This window comes from Musca vetustissima, unplaced genomic scaffold (genome assembly GCF_032173495.1).
Source record: "Musca vetustissima isolate MV318-11 ecotype Yass unplaced genomic scaffold, APGP_CSIRO_Mvet_v1 utg23075, whole genome shotgun sequence".
NCBI lineage: Eukaryota > Metazoa > Arthropoda > Insecta > Diptera > Muscidae > Musca > Musca vetustissima.
The window spans coordinates 23,301-43,218 of NW_026872615.1; the positions used below are offsets into that span (position 1 = coordinate 23,301).

The 19,918-nt window shown below is 30.4% G+C and overlaps 1 protein-coding gene across 5 annotated transcripts in view; it reads right to left on the reverse strand.

Annotated features, from left to right (window-relative positions):
* Nucleotides 1-5,119: 5,119 nt before the first annotated feature.
* The window catches only part of LOC133332061 (complexin), an 88,100-nt gene continuing 73,301 nt past the window's right edge, over nt 5,120-19,918 (reverse strand). For all 5 annotated transcript variants that reach the window (XM_061540475.1, XM_061540697.1, XM_061540545.1 and 2 more), the window contains exons 3-4: nt 14,218-14,356; nt 5,120-5,253 (exon numbers count right to left, since the gene is read on the reverse strand). In XM_061540475.1, the coding sequence (XP_061396459.1) occupies nt 5,180-5,253; nt 14,218-14,356 (213 nt within the window). In that variant the 3' untranslated portion in view covers nt 5,120-5,179. The remainder of the gene's footprint in view (nt 5,254-14,217; nt 14,357-19,918) is intronic.

Below are 19,918 nucleotides of genomic sequence, written 5' to 3' on the forward strand. Positions count from 1 at the left end.
TGTTAATTGGCCGTAATTTTTAAAAAATAATGTCAGATAATAGTTTTGAGAAATAGAACATTGTCATGGTTGTAAGGGGTCATTGATAAACCGTGTTCCTGGTGATAGTAGTTATGAGGGTGTCTTTAACTAATTCGCGTGTGGAACCGGATCTCAACCATTACTATGTGCATATAAGAAAATTCTTCTGCAAATTTCAATTTTCGTAATATGCAATCAATGAGTTCAAACTTATTGAATTAAAAATATTTTTAAATCTGGGGTTCACAATAAAATTCTCTGTTAAAAAAATAATAAAAAATAAGAGGAAAATATTTTGAATTTTTCTATTTATTATGCTTAATAGGCTATTGCTAAATGTTCCTGTTTCTGTAACGTTGTATTTGGGGGTATTCATTTCTGGTGGGGGTATTTTTTTCTTATATTTTCGTTTCTTTGCTGTTTTTTGTTATTGCTTTTACTACACGACAATTAAAATGATTACGATTAAGTGCAACTCTGAATGCTGTTGTTGTTGGTTTCCTGTAATATTCATGGTTGTTAATGTTTTTTTTAATACTCTAAACCGAAACAAAAAACCTCTAAAGATTTTCTTGTCTAAATTTCTTTTAAAACTATCACAGCTTTATGCACTTTTGTTCTTGTTGTTGTTTTAAATATAAAATTTACGCTTTGGTTTTTTGGTTATTTGGTTATTTATTTCATATATTTTAACTTGTTTGAGAGCAAAATAAGAATAGTCTACTTTTTTATCTGAAACTAACTGAAAGTTCTATTGTGCTCTAAAGAAAAGGGGGTAGAGGGGCTATGTATGTGTTTTATTTTTTTTAAATGGGAGTTTGTTTCTTTGCTATTTTCTTATCACAAAATTGCTTTAGCTATTTTCAAACAATCGGTTTTCCCATTCCATAGTGAATGGTAACAATTGTTGTATTTGTTTTTGTTGTTTTCTCTACTAAAATTGTTTATTGTTATTTACGAAATTGTTATTTACAAAAGCAAATAGAGGAAATGAGAAGTTGTTGTTTTTGTGTACAGTGTACTTAGAGAGCTGTATTTCGTCTAAACTAAGTCATGAATTTTGTGTTGCAACAAATTTTGTGGCAGTTTTAATGTGTTTTGGTGGGTAATATTTTTAGGTGAATGTCCTATGTTGTTTGGCGAAAAAATATGCGTTGTAAATTTGCGTTGAGTACGGGGTTATAAAAGTAGAAATTGAGAAAGAAAAAGTTTTTAGTAAAACAATAATTAAAATATTTTAACAGTTCACTTAAATTGACTTTTTAAATGAGCGTACTATTGTACGGACAATAAATGGAAATTGTATTTCTGTTGTTAGTAAAAAGGCGCCTAGCTTGAGGCTCGTTTCTCTAAAAATTTTATAAATTTTTAAACTATACTGAAGGTAAATGGAAAAAGTATTTCTGTTTTTAGTACAAGTGGCGCCCAACGTAAGCCTGATTTATTAGTTATGACACTTTGAATCGAAACTGGCCGGTCCATTCTGATAAACGCAGCGAACTTAAAAAAATTTCTTGTGAAAAAAATGGCGCCCAACGTTTTCTTAAGGTCATGCATATTGGTGCAACAAAATGTTCACACATCGTAAAACATTTTTTTGGGATTAAAATTTGGCGCCCAACGTTCATTTTAGGATACATAAAATCGAAAAACTCTAATTGGCTTTCATATATTGTTTCATGGATATAAGGTTACTAGGTCTTGAAGTTTACACCGCGATAAAAATTTATGTTTTATAAAAAAGAACTGGCACCCAATGTTCGTTTGAGAAACATCTGAAAATTCTTATTGGCTTTCACATATTGTTTCATAGATCTAGAAGTTTGCACCGCTATAAAAATTTATTGTTTTATAAAACAAAACTGTCGCCCAACGTTTTGTGAAGGAGCATTAAGTCATGCTTATTAGGTCAATAAATCATGGAGATAATATCGCGGTAAAATATTTCGCCTGTCCCAAAACATTCTTTTTTTTTCTTTTTTAAGATTATGGCGCCCAACGTTCGCATATTGATTCATGTATATTAAGTCACTAGATAAAAACATATAAAACAATTTATTTTTCGTAATTAATGTTTTATAAAAAAACTGGCGCCCAACGTTCATTTACAAATTTCCAAAAGTTGAAAATAATATTTTTTGTGTTCAGATATAGATTCTCTCAAAGAGAAAAACACAAGTCTCTTTAAAACACACATAGGAAATGAAATGCAAAGTCCAGATCTAAATTAAGAGAGAATGCGTGTGGTTTGTAAAGAGCTAAGAAGACTGTATTAAATACAATATAGAGCAGCATCAAATAAACCACCGCCCGCCTACTCTCATTGGGAGTAAGTTCTATGTCAAAAAAAAAAAAAAAAACACAAATGAGCAACTCTCTGTCTGTTCATGATATATAGCGACGAGGAGAAGAGAGGCTTTGTCTACTGTTCCATAGAGACAATGCGCTTTAGAGATATCTCTCACATATCAAATACAAATGTAACCTTGTGATAATTGCAGAGGGACCTCCTTAACGGTTATTTCTGCTACATTGAATCGATGCCATTTTATACTCTCAAAACAACAATAAAAAGTAACAAATATACAATAATTAGAAAATATTATCCAGAGAGTATAAGTGAGAAATAATTGTTAAAATGGTGCATGGAATAACATTTGTGATACGTTTAATTTGTAATAAAACAAAAGAATAAAAACAATAAATATATAATATAATTTGTCATGTATGTATATAGTAAAAATAAATATAATAAATATATAATATATAAAATAAAAACAATAATACATATTGTGTTCTACTTACATTTTGTATCAAACTCATCAATACCAAAGATTAAGTTTGTTAAAAGTCATATCTCAGAGAAGAATTTTGTTTTTTGTTAAAAAAGAGAGACGAAGAAATAGGGAGAAATAAAATAAGAATTATGTGAATTTTTGATAAAGTGTTATATTCAGTTGAAGAGAGAAAGAGAGAGAGAAGTAGATAGAAATGACTTAACATTTGAGTACAGTTTTAAGATAGAGAGAGAGAGATAGCGATCGAGCTGGAGGGTAATTAACAGATTAGCAGCTGTTTGTTTCGTCTTTAGTTTTTTTTTTTTTGACTTTCTTTGAGGCGCAAACATATTAACTAAAAAATAACTAAAAGGGAACGTAGATTTTTTTCCATTTTGTTTTTTGGTTTCTTTGAAATTAAAGCTTAACTAGATTGTTTACGAATTTCATGTTTGTGAATTATTTTTAATTTTTTTCTTTTTTTGTTTATACCATATTTCAATTTAATCAAATTCATTAACAGCCTAAGTAATGCTTGTTTTTTTAGTTTTGTTGTTGTGTTTGTTTGCCATTTCATTTGGTTTTACTAAAATGTTGTTTTCATATTTCAAAATTATTAATTTCTTTACTAATCGGCTATAGTTTATTATTTTAAATGATTTTCACAAATTTCTTCTAAATTTTTTTGTTTTTTAAAGGCTTTGGTTTTTTCGTTTTTTTCTATACTCTTTCCTAACAGTACTCAAAAGTAATCAATAAACGATTACTTTCATTTTGAGATTGGTAATCATTTTGGTTGTTCTTGTTGTTGTTCGTGAGAGGAGCACATTTTTGTATAAAGAGCAGCAGCTGTTTTGTTGGTTTATCTATTTTCTGTTTCTTTCACTCTAATCAGCAAGGTTGTAATGATGAGAATAAGGAGAGTTTCTATTGTAAGGAGTTTCTAAGTAAGCCAATTTAATTAAGTTTTTATTCTAATAAAAGTCGATGTGGAAAAAGTTACGTTTAAGAATAGGGATATATAAGTGTATCGATTGGTTGATTGTTCTGTGATCCATTATTAAAATTAAAAATATTTAATTTGTGTTATTAAATATTGTAAATTTCATAAAGGATCCACAAATCAAATTCTGAAACAACATCTATTAATTATTATTGAATTTCATTGAACATCAACTGTCGACTTTTGACTTTTCGATACCATATATACGATAACCTCGAAAAGCCTTTATATCCCTAGTTAAGAATTCCATAGGTGTAACATAAATTATGTTGTTCTCCTGAATCCTGATGTTGTTGTTCTTGTTGTTCGACTAATGCAAGGGTTGCCAGCTTCTTTGGGGGAGGGAGGGTAGTTATTATTTTTTTTTTAAATTTTTCAATTATGGTTAGGTGTTGTATTATTCATTTTAAGATTTTTATAGCATAGATTTTTCTTTGTTGTTGTTGTTACTATAAATATTATTTGTTTTTTTGTTATATATTTTTCAAATAGAGAATATAATAATGCAGTTATTGATGTAATTCATTGAGATTGAGAGTATCCAGTTTAAACGTTGAAATTTGAAATATATACTTGTTGTTGTTGTAGTTGGGTTGTAGTAGTGCTTGGTTTTAGATTGTAATATTCTTCTTTTTTTTTTGTTTTTGCATAAATTATATATGTATATATATACGGTTTATATACATAGTCTATACATGTATGTAATTTTGTATATATATGTATATATATATGTAAATTTGTTTTGTCTTTATTTAATTTGGTTTTGTTAAATATATTGTAAAGACTATTGTAAATGTATATAGTATGTATATATATCCATTTCTTCTTTATGTTTGTTTGTTTTTATATGGTTGTTGCTGTTGTTGTTTATGTAAATGTGTTGTTTTTGTTTTTTGTTATTATTTTAAATATATGTAGCCTTATTTTGTTTTAATGCAATTCAGCAGTTATACTTCCATTTCGGTTATACGTTTTTAGTTTTTGTCTCAAATTTTGTTATATATAAGTTGTATATATATAATTTGTATATTCCGCCAATATTATATGAATGTGGGTAATTTTTTTGTTATTTTTCCCTCTCTTTTTTGGTATTATTTTAATTATTATTCTTTTTTAATATGAATTTTATTATTTATTTATTTGTTATTAGGTATTATTGTTGTTGTTGTAATATATGTATATTATTGAAGTATATTATTTTTTGTTGCTGTTTTGTTTTTCTTGTAGCTGTTGTTTATGCATGTTGTTGTTTTGTTGGTTTTTTTTTCTTTATAATGATTATTATTTTTTTATTATTATTTTTAATAATTTATTATATATATTTGTTTCTTTTTTTCTGTTATTATTCATATAATTTATATAGAATTATGTTGACATATCACTGCATGACGCATTTTCCCTCTATTTGGGTTTTTAGCTCATTTACTTGCGTTTCTATTTGATTTTTCAGTTCTGTAAGAAGAAATTGAGTAATGGAAACAGCAATAAATAAGCATTTCATGTTACGAGTTATTGTAGTTGTAGTGGTAGTAAAAGAATTTTTATTTTCTTGGAGAGTAAATGTGAATTTAGTAGTAATTGTGGTGGTGGTGGTAGTGGTGATAGAATAATTTATTGAAAAAAATTGTAATTTTGTTAATATTTTTTAGTGTGACAAGTATGGAATATGTGGATTTGGTGGGTTATGGTGTTGAAAGTGATGAATATAATGATGTTAGTGCTTGGTGGTAATAATAATTGTATTTCCTTATTATTTATATCCTTTCTTTATAATAATTATTTTTTTTTTTTTTGTATATGTATGTTTATTTATACTAAATAATATTTCAATACTAATTCGTATAAACAGCACCTCTACTAGGTAAATTTATGTGAATTGAAATTTTTTGTAATATAGTGTATTAAATAGCCTTTCGGTCTCTAATTATAAATACTATTATACATTTTCATTGTTGATCTTTTTGGTGGTACAGGTTATTATCTTTTCGTGCATATGTTTGTAACAGTTAAAAGGAAACCCGTTGTTCCTCTTCAGAATATTCATAGAATTACTTTCTGAGTCCATTTATGCATGTCCGTCCATACGCCCTTCTGTTGATGTTAAATTGCAAAAAAAATTACATGTCGCATTTATAATCAGATTTGAATGACGTTTTGTACAGCTCAGTTATTTGGGCCAAGGATGAACCCTATTGAAATTGGTAAAAATCGGTTCAGATTTAGATGTAGCTCCCATATATATCTTCGTCCGATTTAATATAAATTGTGAACGAAAGACCCTATATATTATTTAATTTGCACGAAATTTGGCATAGCGCGTACTGAATTAAGTCAAGAATGATGTGTGCCTAGTTTTGTGAAAATCAGGTCAGATTTAGATGTAGCTCTCGTATATATTTCCGCCCGATTTTATGTAGGTGGTGCACCAAAGCCCCTGCATTTCTTTCGATTTGCACGAAATTTGGCATAGCGTACTGGATTAAGTCTATAATGATGTGTGCTAAGATTTGTGAATAGCTGTTCAAATTTAGATTTAGCTCCCATATATATTTTCGTCCGATTTTATGTAGATGGTGTACCAAAGTCCCTTATATATCTTTCGATGTGCGTCAAATTTGGCATAGCGTACAGATTTGAGTCTAGAATGATGTGTGCTAATTTTCGTGAAAATCGGTTTAGATTCAGATATAGCTCCTATAGATATAGCTCGATTTTATGTAAATGGTGCACCAAAGTCCCATTTTTTATCATTCATTTTGCACGAAATTTGGCACAGTGTACAGAACTGAGTCTAGAATGACATGTGCTAATTTTCGTGAAAATGGGTTTTGATATAAATATAGCTCCCATATATATTTTCCTCCGATTTTATGTAAATTGTGCACTAAAGACCCAAAGTTTGTACGATTGACACACAATTTTGTACAATGTACTGAATATAATATAAATTAATCTCTAATAAGTGTCATTGAAATCGATTAAGATTATATATATCTCCCATATATATCTTCGTTGGATTTTAGGAGTGAGAGGAAATTTTGCACAACTTATCGTCTAGAATGACGTTATTGCATTTTGTTGAAATTACTTTCATATATATTTAAAACGGGTGTCTGATTGAGATTAATTTTTGAAGATTGCCGCATACCGAACAGCGTGCATAAAGTTTGCTCTAAATCGATTTACATAAATTTGTCCCATTGTACACAAACGACTCTAAACTTGCCTAAATGAAACGGAATTTAGCATAGGATCCAGAAAGGCATAAAAAAACACCGAAATATTGGCGGTACCTTTGTATAGGGGCTACACGAAAAAATGGACCGATATTAATAATTTTTAGTGAACAGATTTTGTACCGAATAAAAATTCAACATGCCAAAAGTCCTAAAATAACGAACATTTAGTGTTGCCGTTATATAGGGGCTAGACCTATACTGGAGTTTTGTATTTTTTTCTGGCACCAATTTATATGTTATTTCTATGTTGTTTAAATCAAGTGTTCAATTTGAGCATCCATCTTAAAAAATATATATTTTTTTAACAAATTTTTATGGGAGTGGTGCCGTTTTTTTATTTTGTATAATTAAATGTGTTAAGTTTCATTTTTGGAATATTATTTTTTTAAACATACATATACAATTACACATATTTGACAAAAAAGCAACACTGTGTTTCCTATTTTTTCCATTGTATGACTTATATTTATAACAGATCTTATATATTATATAGAAATAAATAGAACAACTTATTTTGAAATAATAAGGAAATCAAAAATAGCAACGAAAATATTTTGTGACGTATATATTCTGTCTGTAAGCGGTGCTACAAAATTGTGTGCAGTAAGAAAAAGCATTAATGAATATATGTTTGTTTGCTTTAATTTTCTACAACTAAATTTTATACCGAATGCAATTGAAATTTTAATTTGTTTCAATATGATGCGGTGAATCTAAAAAACAAACTGGTATTTTTAGTGTCATACATCCATTCTGGTGAAAACCTTTAATTAGGGGCGCTTACAGTCTAACTTATCTTGTATTTTTTACCTAATGCTTAAAATCTTCTTAAGATCACCTTGATTTCTTTAAATTCTCCTTGAATATATGGATGCTATTCTACAGTCTCAAAATGAATTTAAATGCATACAGCATAAATTATTTTAGTTGCTCTCAAGCAGCAGATTTTCAGGTAAAACTAAAAAAGAGGCTATGCAAACATAGCAACCTTAACCAAATGAAAAAAAACCCAACATGCCAGTCTTGACATTTTTGTCCCTTAAAAATTCTTACTGTTTTGGTCATGCTGTGTGCCGCTAATTTTGTATTTTTTTCTTCTCGCAACCACTTTTGTAAAGCCATTTTACATTAAGGACACTTGTGTTAATTTTTTACGAAAACATGCTCGAATGTTTCCCGTTTCTCTTCCCTTGATGGCAATTCACAACCTTTTAAATATTCCATTTTTAATTGAGATTTACTCTGAAATTCCTTGTCGGGTCTCCTATCTGAGATTTTTTTTCGGTTCGGTTCTTTATTTTCATTTTATGCGAAAAGTTTTCTGGCTTAACAGTTTTTCAATTAAAATGCAAGCACACAAAAACAGCAATATCTCCACACTTAACTTTTACAATTCCGGGGTGTGTGTGTAATCTGAGAACGACTACGAACATTGACATGTAGAAAATAAATAATAAAAAAATACCTTCTTGCTGTGCTGAGATTGATGGCAGTATCCTCTTAGCCAATGGTAGGATAACGAATGTCCAACAAATGTTAATCATATGAATTAAATGTACACCTCTCTCTGGTGAGTGGTAATAATTTGATTCTAGACAGGAAGTGTGTGAATTGGGGGAAATGGTAAATGGATAAAATTAAAGTTGGCCAAAGTTTGTTGACTGGGGATTTTTTGCGTAGTTGTTCATATAGTGGAGTCTGCCTGGGTGTTTTAATCTCTTAAAACTCATTAAAATTGCATTTTAATTTCGAAGAGAGATTTTTTTCGAAATGAAACTTAAATCTGGTATTATATTACCAGGTACTTTGACTTATTAGAGTTGTGTCTGTTGTGTTTTAAACTTTTTTGATTTTTTTTTTTTTTTTGAAAACTGCTTTTAATGTGAACACGTTTTGTTTAGCATACATCTGTATAGAAATATATAAGATGAATTTATTTTTGATATTATTCGTTTAATCACAATCAGCAAGGTTACTAATGATATTGGCATATCTTTCGGTTTGTGGCAAGCAATTTTAGAGTTTTTAAGGTATGTAACATGCGGTAGTAAAGATTATTCCCAACATGAAAAATTTTGAGCATTGAAATCGCTCAAGAGCTGATGGAAGATTCGCATTTCTTCAAAAATGACACAACTGTTGACGAATCATGGAAGCATTGAAAACAAAGCCCAATGGAAAATCCAAGACCAAAAAAAGGAAGTCAAGTGCCAGAAAAATTACACACACGAAGTCGAGTTAGATAGACAAAGTGTTCTACAAGAATAATCCTCAAAATTCCGGATTCCCCTAAAAGCGTCATAACTGATGACGAATAATAGGTGTATGGACATGAAATTGAAACTAAAGCCCAATCATCCTAATAGAAATGCCCAAAAGCAAAAAAATCATGTCAAATTTCAATAACAAAAATGGCATGAAAAGAGTCGAATTAGAAGGACGAAGTGTTCTCAAAAAATAATCCTCAATTTGACTACAGACATGTAATCCCAAAAATAATTTTCAAGGGCCGCAAAACAAAAATATGTTTACAGTAAAAACATAAAACTTGACCTATGGCAATATTGTCCTTCCGGGTTCTTTATATACTCGCCAAGAGCTGTCATCTCTTAAAGGAATTTTCCACCATCCAAAATCTGAACATGCTAAACCCAAAATGTTCTTGGCTTGGGGAAAGGTCTGCTTTGTGTGAAATTTTTAAAAATATGTTTTTTGGTTCGGAATTCAACAGTTTAACACGCTTCGAAAAGGAAGTGACATTTATTTTATAATATTTCGTTCTTGTCCAAAAGAAATTAATCCTCTCAGATATAATTAAAAAATGTATTTGGAAATGAAATTGTGTGGTGATATTTTTTAATGTTATGACCCATATGCCCATATTTTATTTCATAAAACATCGAAAAATATATGCGAAATCGAAAAAAATTTGCAATCAAGGATAATCTAACGTGCAAACATCAATTGGAAAGGAAAATGTGCACATAACTCAAGCAGCAAAAATAATAAAACTAATATTGTTTTTTTTTTTTGAAAATTATAAAAAAAGTATTAAAATAAGTTATAGCAGAGAATTTAGAGTATATATAAATAGACACAGTTTTACTTTTTGTTCTTTGTTTGTGTAGTTTTTTTCTGACTTAAATTTTTGTTATTGGGGAAACATTTTTTAGTGATAGATATACAGGAAAACGATAGTAGCGATAGATTTTTGGTTTCATAGAAAGGATAGTGGAAAAAATGAGTTGACGTTTTTTTTTTTAATTTGAAATGAATTTTATCACTACAAATACAAAATGTATAAAGTAACCCTCTAACGTACAGAACTAAAGAAACGAAGAACTTTTTCGGTATAAGAAATTGAAAAGTAAAAAAATTAAAATTATGACTGAAAAGAATTTCTTCTCATGAATTTTTTTTTAAATTATTTTAATATATTAAATTGTAGAACAAGGTTTTTCAGAGCAAAATCTATCATTTAATTTTACATTTATTTATTTTTTGTTCAATGAGTCCGGTGGCGTATTAGTAATGCAAACGGCGAGAGAGTACTATGGAGCGTATGTTTATTATATATTAATTTTAGTACGTATACGCCCAAAACACCTACTGCATTTTACTTACAATTAAGTAGAAAATCGAAACGAAATAAAAATAACATGAAATAAATAATGAAGTAACAAAAATATAATTATAAGATTTATTAACCGAAAAAGTCCTTTGAATCGAAAATTTCTCATTAGAGGATTATAAAAAATTAGCCGATGACACTGGCATTGTTTGTTTGTATTCTATTTTTATTCACAACAAAATGTCATGATTCTAATATAAATTATTATTTGTTTTTCTTATTACAACACATACACAATTGTACTAGCGTATTTATATGTTATTCATACTCTAGCACACATACAAAATATAATAAATAATTTATTTAAATAATTAAATTATTTCAAAAAATTAAAATTGTGTTGTTATTGTGATTTGATTTTGTTGTTAATTGTTGTGTTATGTTTGAATTTATTTCGTAGTTTAATTTGAGAGAAAAGAAGTTGGAAGGTCATTAATGTGATTTTAAAACATTGTATGCTTGGAATATTTGTTCTCAAAACTTAAAAGGTTTACATTTACTTTTGTAAATAAACCATTTTGACAAATATCCACAAAAAACTTACAATATTTAGTTTTCATCATTAATAACCCGTATTTTGAAGACGACGTTCGTAGTCTTGCGTTGGTCATGCGGCATTGCTGTTGATATATCTTAGTAAAGTTTTGTTGTAGAACAAAATAAGGTTGAACATGGTTATAATTTAAGTTGGTAAGTTTTTTATTAAAAATACTATATACGCTGCACCAGGTTAGTTGACAACAAGTAAAAACGCTGTTAAGTTCAATTTGGTAGAGCTTTTTATACCCTCCAGCGTGTGGTGTGCATGTAAACGTTCCTAAACAGGTCGGGATCTTCATATGCCAAAGTATAGACACTCAAGTTCAAAAGCTGGGTTGCTAAAGTAAAGAAACCTAAACGGGCCTTTGCATGAGAGCCACGTAAAACATGAACCTGTATTGAAAACTTTCTGGAAAGAAATATTTTATTTTCGTGAAATCGGAAATGATAAATTTCGTCCTCTTCGGGACTAAAACCTTTAAAATGCTGATAATTTGTCTGATTTTTCTTTATATAAGGAAATTTGTCCAAAGATGGATCTACATCGAAAATTTTTGGCAAAGATATTTCACCACACTTTAGTACAGAGTATTATGTCTTTGTTTATATGTTTGTAACATGAAAAAGGAAACGAGATAGATCCATAGTTCCTTTTGGGAATATGCACAGAATCACTTTCTAAGTCGATTTATGCATGTCCGTCCGTCAGTTTATGTTAAATTGTATACAAAGCAGAGGACGCATTTATAATCCGATGTGGATGAAATTTGGTACAACCTTCTTGCTTGGCCCAAGAATGAATCCGACTGGCATTGATGAAACCCGGTTCAGATTTAGTTATAGCTCCCATATATTTGATTGGGGAAAAAATAAATCAATGCCGTTCGTCGAAAATGTCGATAAAATCGGAGAAATTATCGAAGTTGACCGGCATGTTAGCAGTCGTATTACCGCCCAGGAGCTAAAAATCGACCATAAAACTGTTTTAAACCAATTACATAAACTTGGATTCAAAAATAAGCTCGATGTTTGGGTGCCACACCAATTAACAGAAAAATTGGATGTATCGAATTTCAATCTGCGAAGCCTTGGCCAAACGGAATGAGATAGACCCATCTTTTAAAAGGATGGTGACTGGAGATGAGAATGGATCATGCGAAAACGATCGTGGTCAAAGAGCGGCGAAGCACCTCAACCGGTGGCCAAACCAGGACTAACGGCGAGGAAGGTTCTGCTATGCATTTGGTGGGACTGGAAGGGGATTATTTATTATAAGTTGCTTCCATATGGCCAAACGCTAAATTCTGATCTCTACTGTCAACAACTGGTCCGTTTGAAGATAGCAATTGGGGAAGTTTTAATGCATCCGCCATACAGGATTTTGAAAATCGACAACTAGAGTTTTTTGTAAATAGAGAGCAGGACCTATAAAGTGGCACCAAAACGGTTCATATTTGGCCCAAATCGGACATTCCGAAGCATGTTAAATTAAGTCCTATATATACAGTTCATATAAAATAATGGATTTGTTTTTCCCCAACCTAATGTTATAAAATGATTTTTGCACAATTTGGACCATTTTGTGTGGGAGGTACCAGAAGGAGTGGACCGATATTCCCCATCTTCGAACTTGAACAAATTTTAAGAAAAATATCGCGATGCGCAAGTTTTGGTTGGAATTTGTTTATATCTTCACGTGTTATCGTGCTCTCTAAATCGACTCCTAAGTTTGTGAGAAGGATTTGGTTCAAAAAACATGGATTCTAAAGCCACTATTTCGGCGAGGCACATTTTTGCCGTACCAAAGTGCTCGTAGTTAAGGTCGAGTCTCACTCAGTTTAGAACTTAAAATAGTCCCACTTTGGCTTAAGTGTTCTATTGCAAAATTACCAATTTGGTTTTACTAAATTGTACTAAATTGTTGCAGCCTTATATTTCATATGCAGCTTATATTTCAAATAAAAAATATATGTTAACAAAAATAGTTCAATACAGTTTTGAAATTTTCTTAAATTATAACCATGTTAATCTTGTTGATATGATTTATTTTTTATAATAATGTTTAACATTTATCTTTTGTATTTGTTGTCGTAGCTCATTTAATAGATAAAACTAGGTTTGTTTCGAAGTAGTAGTATTAGTAGTAGTGGTAGAATAGAGATTTAAGAGAAGAAAGTCGAAAGAAGTTAGCAGAAAGTACAACTTTTACATATACATATTCAGAAGTTATAGAAGAAAAATTATGTGACGTAGATAAAGCAATTTAAAAATTTATTGTGTGTGTTTAATAGATCGTAGAAATATTAACAAAAAAATAGTTTGTTATTGTGATGGTAAAACGTTGTTGTTGTGTTCTTTTTGTTGCTGTTGTAACACATACACACGCACATTGAAAAATAATTCTAGAAAAAAACGTAAACACAAAATACGAATTCTACTTTTTTATTTTTAATAATATCTTGTAGTGAAAAACATTCTCATTTGTTATTGTAATATTTGTTGTAGTTGTTGGCTTTGTTATACTGGTTTTTAGTATGTGATAAAAAATTGGAAATTTTATTATTTTATACTTTTTAATATAGATATAGAAAATATATATATATAGGCTTAGTTTGTTGTACTTTAAGTTTTGCTTTATCGAAAAAAGAAGTAAAGGACCAGAGGAGATAGAATGCATTTCATTTGGAATTAATACAAAACAGAATTTCAACGTAGAAAAATAAAGTTGTTAGTTAGTAGTGACTGGTTTTTGTTTTGCTGTTGTTGTTATTATTATTAATTTACGTTAGGATATTTGTTAGTTGTTGTATTTCTTTCTCTTTGGTTATGGGGTTAATAAGAGTTAGATAGTAATACTTTTTTTGGGTGAGATAGAAAAGGTGTGTTGTTAAAACTTGATTCGAAAGAAAATAAACCAAACAATGTTATCAAAAAAAGAAATACATCTGTTGTGTTCTGAAAAGATAGAATAGCCAAGAAAAATGCAATAATGAAAATTGAACTTACTCGTGAAATCATCAAGTTCTTCTTGCTCGGCCTCGGCAGCCAATTCTTCTGGCGTTTTCTTTTTCCGCATCAGTGGATTTGGCTCCTCTTGTGGCATCATCTGTTGTTCTACTACCTCTTCTTTCTTCTTGATGTTATACTGTAAGGGAAATTAAAAAAATATATTTTATTAAAACAATATGTTTTAATTTTAGGTTTTTGAATTTAGGTTTAAAATATAAAAATTGAAATAAAGCCAATATTTAGAGCCCTACACTTTTTTAAAGTTCTAAACTAGAGACATATGGAATTATGCACACTAAAATAAAAGTGAGTTTTTCTTTTGAGTATACAAATCAGGAGAGAGCCGAATGTGATAATATTGATATAAAATTCGGTACATCTTATTTACTTGGCCCAAGAATGAGCCCTATTGAAATTGGAGAAAATTGCTTCAGATATAGAAATAGCTCCCATATATATTTTCGTCCGATTTTTTGTAAATGGTGCTCCAAAGCCCCTAGCGTAATCGATTGAGTCTGGAATGATGTGTGTCATGTTTCGTAAAATCGGTTCAGATTTCCTTCGAAAAGGGAACGTCTGTGAGGATACATCAGTTGAATATACCCAAAGTGGTGAAGGGTATCATATAGGCGGCCCAGACCGACTTTAGTACTTTCCTTACTGGTTCATAATTAGACATTGGTCTCATAAATACTTTCGCCTGATTTTATACGAATGGTGCATCAAAGTCTAAATTGATAAGCGATTTTATCTTCTCCTGCATATATAGAGCATTTTGTAAGGTATCATATATTCAGCCCCGTCTGACTTTGATATATTTCTTACTGTTTTTTAAATATCTGATTATTCGAAAATTTAAAGACACACACAATAATTACTTCTCATAAACAGTCTCATAATCTTAAAAAGGCAATCTTCTTTAAGTTCCCAATTAAATAATTCATATCAATAAATTTACGAAATTTAATTTTTTTCCATTTCTATACGATTACATGGAATTTTACGCCTTCCCGTGATAATAAATATTTTAGCTTGTTTTTCACTTATTAGCGGCAGCAAGTAGGTGGTGCATAGCGTTTCCTTAATTAACTCAATAAACATTAAATTAATGGCGTCAGATACCCGTTTAATTTATATACGTAGAAAATTGAACTTATTTATGATACCACGAAGTGAATGTGGATGAAGGTAATTGTTACACCTTAACAGCCATTATTAAGAAGATACACTTTTGTACCATGGGCAATTGCTTGTGTGTATGAATGTGCGTTCGCATTGGAGTGTTTGTGCGATTTCGGGTGGGTGTGCTGTATTTATCTTGATCAACAAACATAAATAAACAACAACAGCAGCAATTTCCATGGTTACACGAATTTCTTTATTCATCGAATTCATACACATCGAATATACAAAGTTGGTCGTATCTTTACATTTCACTGTCTGAAATTCAATTCATTTATGCTTTTATCCCATTGGCAAAACGTTTGTCTTGCCTGCTCATAGCCATTGGCGAAGAGTTTCGCATTTGATCATTGCCGTAATTGAAGCAACCAACAATCATTCTTGATTTTGACCATTGATTGCTTCTTAGTTAAGTAAATAATTTGTTAGTTAATGACCAGCATTTGAGTATAGAACGGAGTAATCTTTGCTGGGTATTTACACAGCCAGCCAGCCAGCCAACACACACAAACACATTTTCTCTAATCACAAGTTTACCTGTAATGTTGTTGCTGTTGTTGAGGTGTTCTTAAGTTAATTTTCTTAAAATCAATGAAGATTAGTGGTGGCATAAAATTACCCATTAAAATATAGATAAGGGCAATATAAATATTTAGATTACCAAGTATAAAGCCATGGTAATAAAACGGCTGGTACTTTTAAGAATTTTCACTTAAGGGAACCCCACCCATTCTCGATTTTAATTTTTCAAGATTTTCAATGGGCTGGTAAATCAATACCAAAGCTTGTTAAGGTTTGTAACTTTGCACATACATATTTGAAGATTTAAAAGAGAAGAAAAATAATTTACAAAAAATTTTTGTTATTGTTTTGTTGTTGTTTTTTGTAATTAAAGAAAAGTCCTTATTTTTGATGGCGGGCATGATAACTCCTCACTGGAACATCGGAATCCGAAAATTCCAACGGTGTTAGAAAGATTAAATTTGGCTCTCGTATGAAAGGATTATTGACTTCGCTCTAAAATTAACAAATTGGTGGACCTTTGAAAAAATATTTTTGGAAAATCGCCGATTTTTTACCAAAAACCAAGTTAAAAAATAAGGAAGATCTTCACCGATTGGCTTTATCCTAGTTCATACTAGAGCTATACACTCCCAGAGAAACGTTGCAAAATTTTAAACCGATTGGATTATTAGCTTTTGAGTTATCGTGCCCGCCATTCGCAAAAAAAATGTTTAGAGAAAAACGCGTTTTAAGTTTGAGAAGCCCTTCAGCCGTCACTTGATGCTGACACAATAAATCGGATATATCTTCAAGAGTTCTTGAGATTTTCACTTGAAATTTTGTAGAGACATTCTTTAATCAGTGTAGATTCGAATTATATCAACAAAAATTTTGACCCCGAGAATGGGGGGGTCCCCTTAAATAAGTGTAAAAAATTGGAAATGCCTTGGAATTTTCTTGGAATTTCAGAAAAGTTTTCTTTGAATAAAAGAAAAATTCGAGGAGGCATTTTAGATTTCATATCAAAGCGTCTTATTTTTCAATTAAATTAGTTTAAAATTTAAAGTAACAAATTGAATTGCTTAGAATGTTAAGGCTCTGACAAGTATGAAATGGTTTATTTTATGGTAGAGCGGGGGATTTTATATACTACTATGAGAGGTTTTATATACTACACCTACTTAACCAGTGATGAATATGTTTCTGTATTTGTTAAATGTATGCCTATCTATCCTTTCATGTAGTTATGGCATCATAGTACAGCTTCAGATATGCCGAACCAAATTGACATCTCATGTGCAAATCGATTTTTGAACTCAGTAAAGTCCTAGGATTGCCTACGATGGACGATAATGCCTTTGCCGCAATATTTCAATATAGGTTCATTTATTGACATAAATATACAGAGATTTTGAAGGTCCTGAATTTCCTAATGGATAAATGAATCTCCTAACAATAAATTTACAACACAGATCCATGTTTTGACAACCTAACTTCTATAATTCGGCAATTTGGAATCATAATTATCCTGATATAGAAATTAGGTATAATGTTGGTTTAAGAAGTCCTTGCTGCACGAACTTAGCGTCGCATTTAATTGTTTTTTTTTATTTACTATCTACACTAATATAAAAATCTGAAAGAAATACTTGAAACTATTTTAGTGAGCCACGTCCTCAGCGTCGTTTGATTTTATAAAAATTTCACAATAATTGTGCATTTCTACTACTACTGGCCGAACTTTTTATATCCTCCACCATGAGATCGAATTTCCAAATACGTAAAATCGATTGGATCTTTTTTATGGGGCAAAATCCAAAAATTAGGCGGAACCATTATATCGGGACTATACTCGATTATGGGCCGATATTGGTTATTTTATTTAAGAAGTACTTGTCACCCAATCAGAACCAAAGATATAGTCGGACGAGCCCGACAATATGATACCCTATACAACTACCCCCGTACTCTAATTTTCTGCAGATATAATTGATAAGAGATCAACAGCTCCTCCTCATGTTTATTTTCAAAAACATGTTTTCGAGAGCTACTAGAAAACGATCTAGAAAAATGTTTTTGAACCATTCCATCCCCTAAATATCATAGCACCACCACCAAAATTTGTAGGCGTCATCCGGAACCTCATGCAAAAAATTCATAGCGATCCGTACATCATTTTCGTATTTTAGTGTTGTATCCGTAATACTAATCAAATAAAATACGTAGACATCTGGAATTATTTTAGTATAACTCTCACAATATAATTGGTATCAATTTAAAGGTCTTATCGAGTCTACGCCCTTCAGAAGAGTATATATATACGCCACAGAATAGAAATTTTGCAATTTTTGACACAAAAATCTGGGTCCCTTTGACTCGCTAATTATTGACCGATCTTCATCAAAACAGTCATGTTTATTTTATGGTTGGACCCCATTTTCGATTAAAAATTCCGTGACGTTCGGGTCATAATTGTTGCCTCTAGAGTGACCAAAAAAACAAACAAAAGTAAAGTTTTTGGTCCATTTCATCCCCTAAATATTAACGGCTCTTTACCAAAAATAGTTGGGGTATTTTTGGCCAAATTTGGAAAATATCAATGGTAATGGTTCATAACTATGGCCTGCATCGTATTTACAAATTATAATGGACAGGCGGAAGGATACACATATCTAGATCGACCCAGCTATAGCTATAAGCTATAATACCCTCACAACATAGTTGTGTAGGGTATAATTATATGACTACTCCTCAGAATGCCGAAATTTGAGAATAACGAACTTGGGGGCTATACTGTAAAGTGTATCAATTTTCAGAAGTCACAACCTACCTACTGAAAATATTAAATTACTGTATATTTGTTTGAAAAACGTTGGCGAAATACCAAATATTGGGGGCTACACCTTTATGAAGGATATACCTAAATGTGGACCTATATATCATTTTCCATACCAAACATTATAGGATTAGTAGCAATTTATGTGTAAACTTCCAAAGCTCTATCTCATATATTGTGGGCTCTATCATGATTTTCATATACAGACATACTTGGCTAAATCAACATAATATTTTATTATGCTCAAGAATATTCTATGAATATTTAGAAGTTGGAAATAGTATAGCGTTGACATTGAGATTCTTTTCGGCTTCCCTTTATTAGAGATTTTAGAGAGCAAAAGCCGTGTAGAAATTTATAAATTTATATTTTCCTCATCATAAAAAAAGAAAATGTAATTAATATAATATGTGGTAACCTCCTGGTGTCTATCCTGCTCACAAGCGAAATGTAAATTAGAATTTATTGACAGGAAACTAAAAACAAATACAAATATATATTTTTCAATTATTTGCAACAAAACCCGTTATAATGTTCAAAACCTAAAGGCACGTAATTTGAAATAGTTTCTAATTATTTGTTGACCGCATACAATTTATATGAAAAAGAAAATTACACAAACACACACATTGCCAGCTGTACAAACAAATGACACATTTGGTTCGTTTGCCATTATAATCATTATATTAATTTTTCTAATTACACTATTCAATTTTCATTTTAATTTTTTTATTATTTAGTGAGTTTATTTTTATTATATTGTTCACACACAGTTTTTTATAATTCACTAATAATTCTTTGTTGTCATTTTATACTGAAATAGAAGCAAATTTACACTTTTTGATAACACAAACACAGCTGTATTTAGTTTGTTGTCATTATCACTGTTATTTTGTTGTTGTCGTTTTTTTTTTGTTGCTGTACTTTGACACCAAGTAATTCAATCTGACTCCGTTAGGGAGTCACTCATATAAAAAGGACTCCCTACTAGAGTCAATTTGAACTCCGAGTGTACTGCTGCTGCTGCTGTTGCCGAGGTGAATAGCTGGCATTAGAAGTACGGAGAATATTTAATTAATATTTGTTGTTGGCTGGTTGGTAGTTGCTGCTGTCGTTGTTGGTTGTTGCTTTTTTATGTTGTCCTTCTTTACAAATGATGCATAGCGAAAAAATACA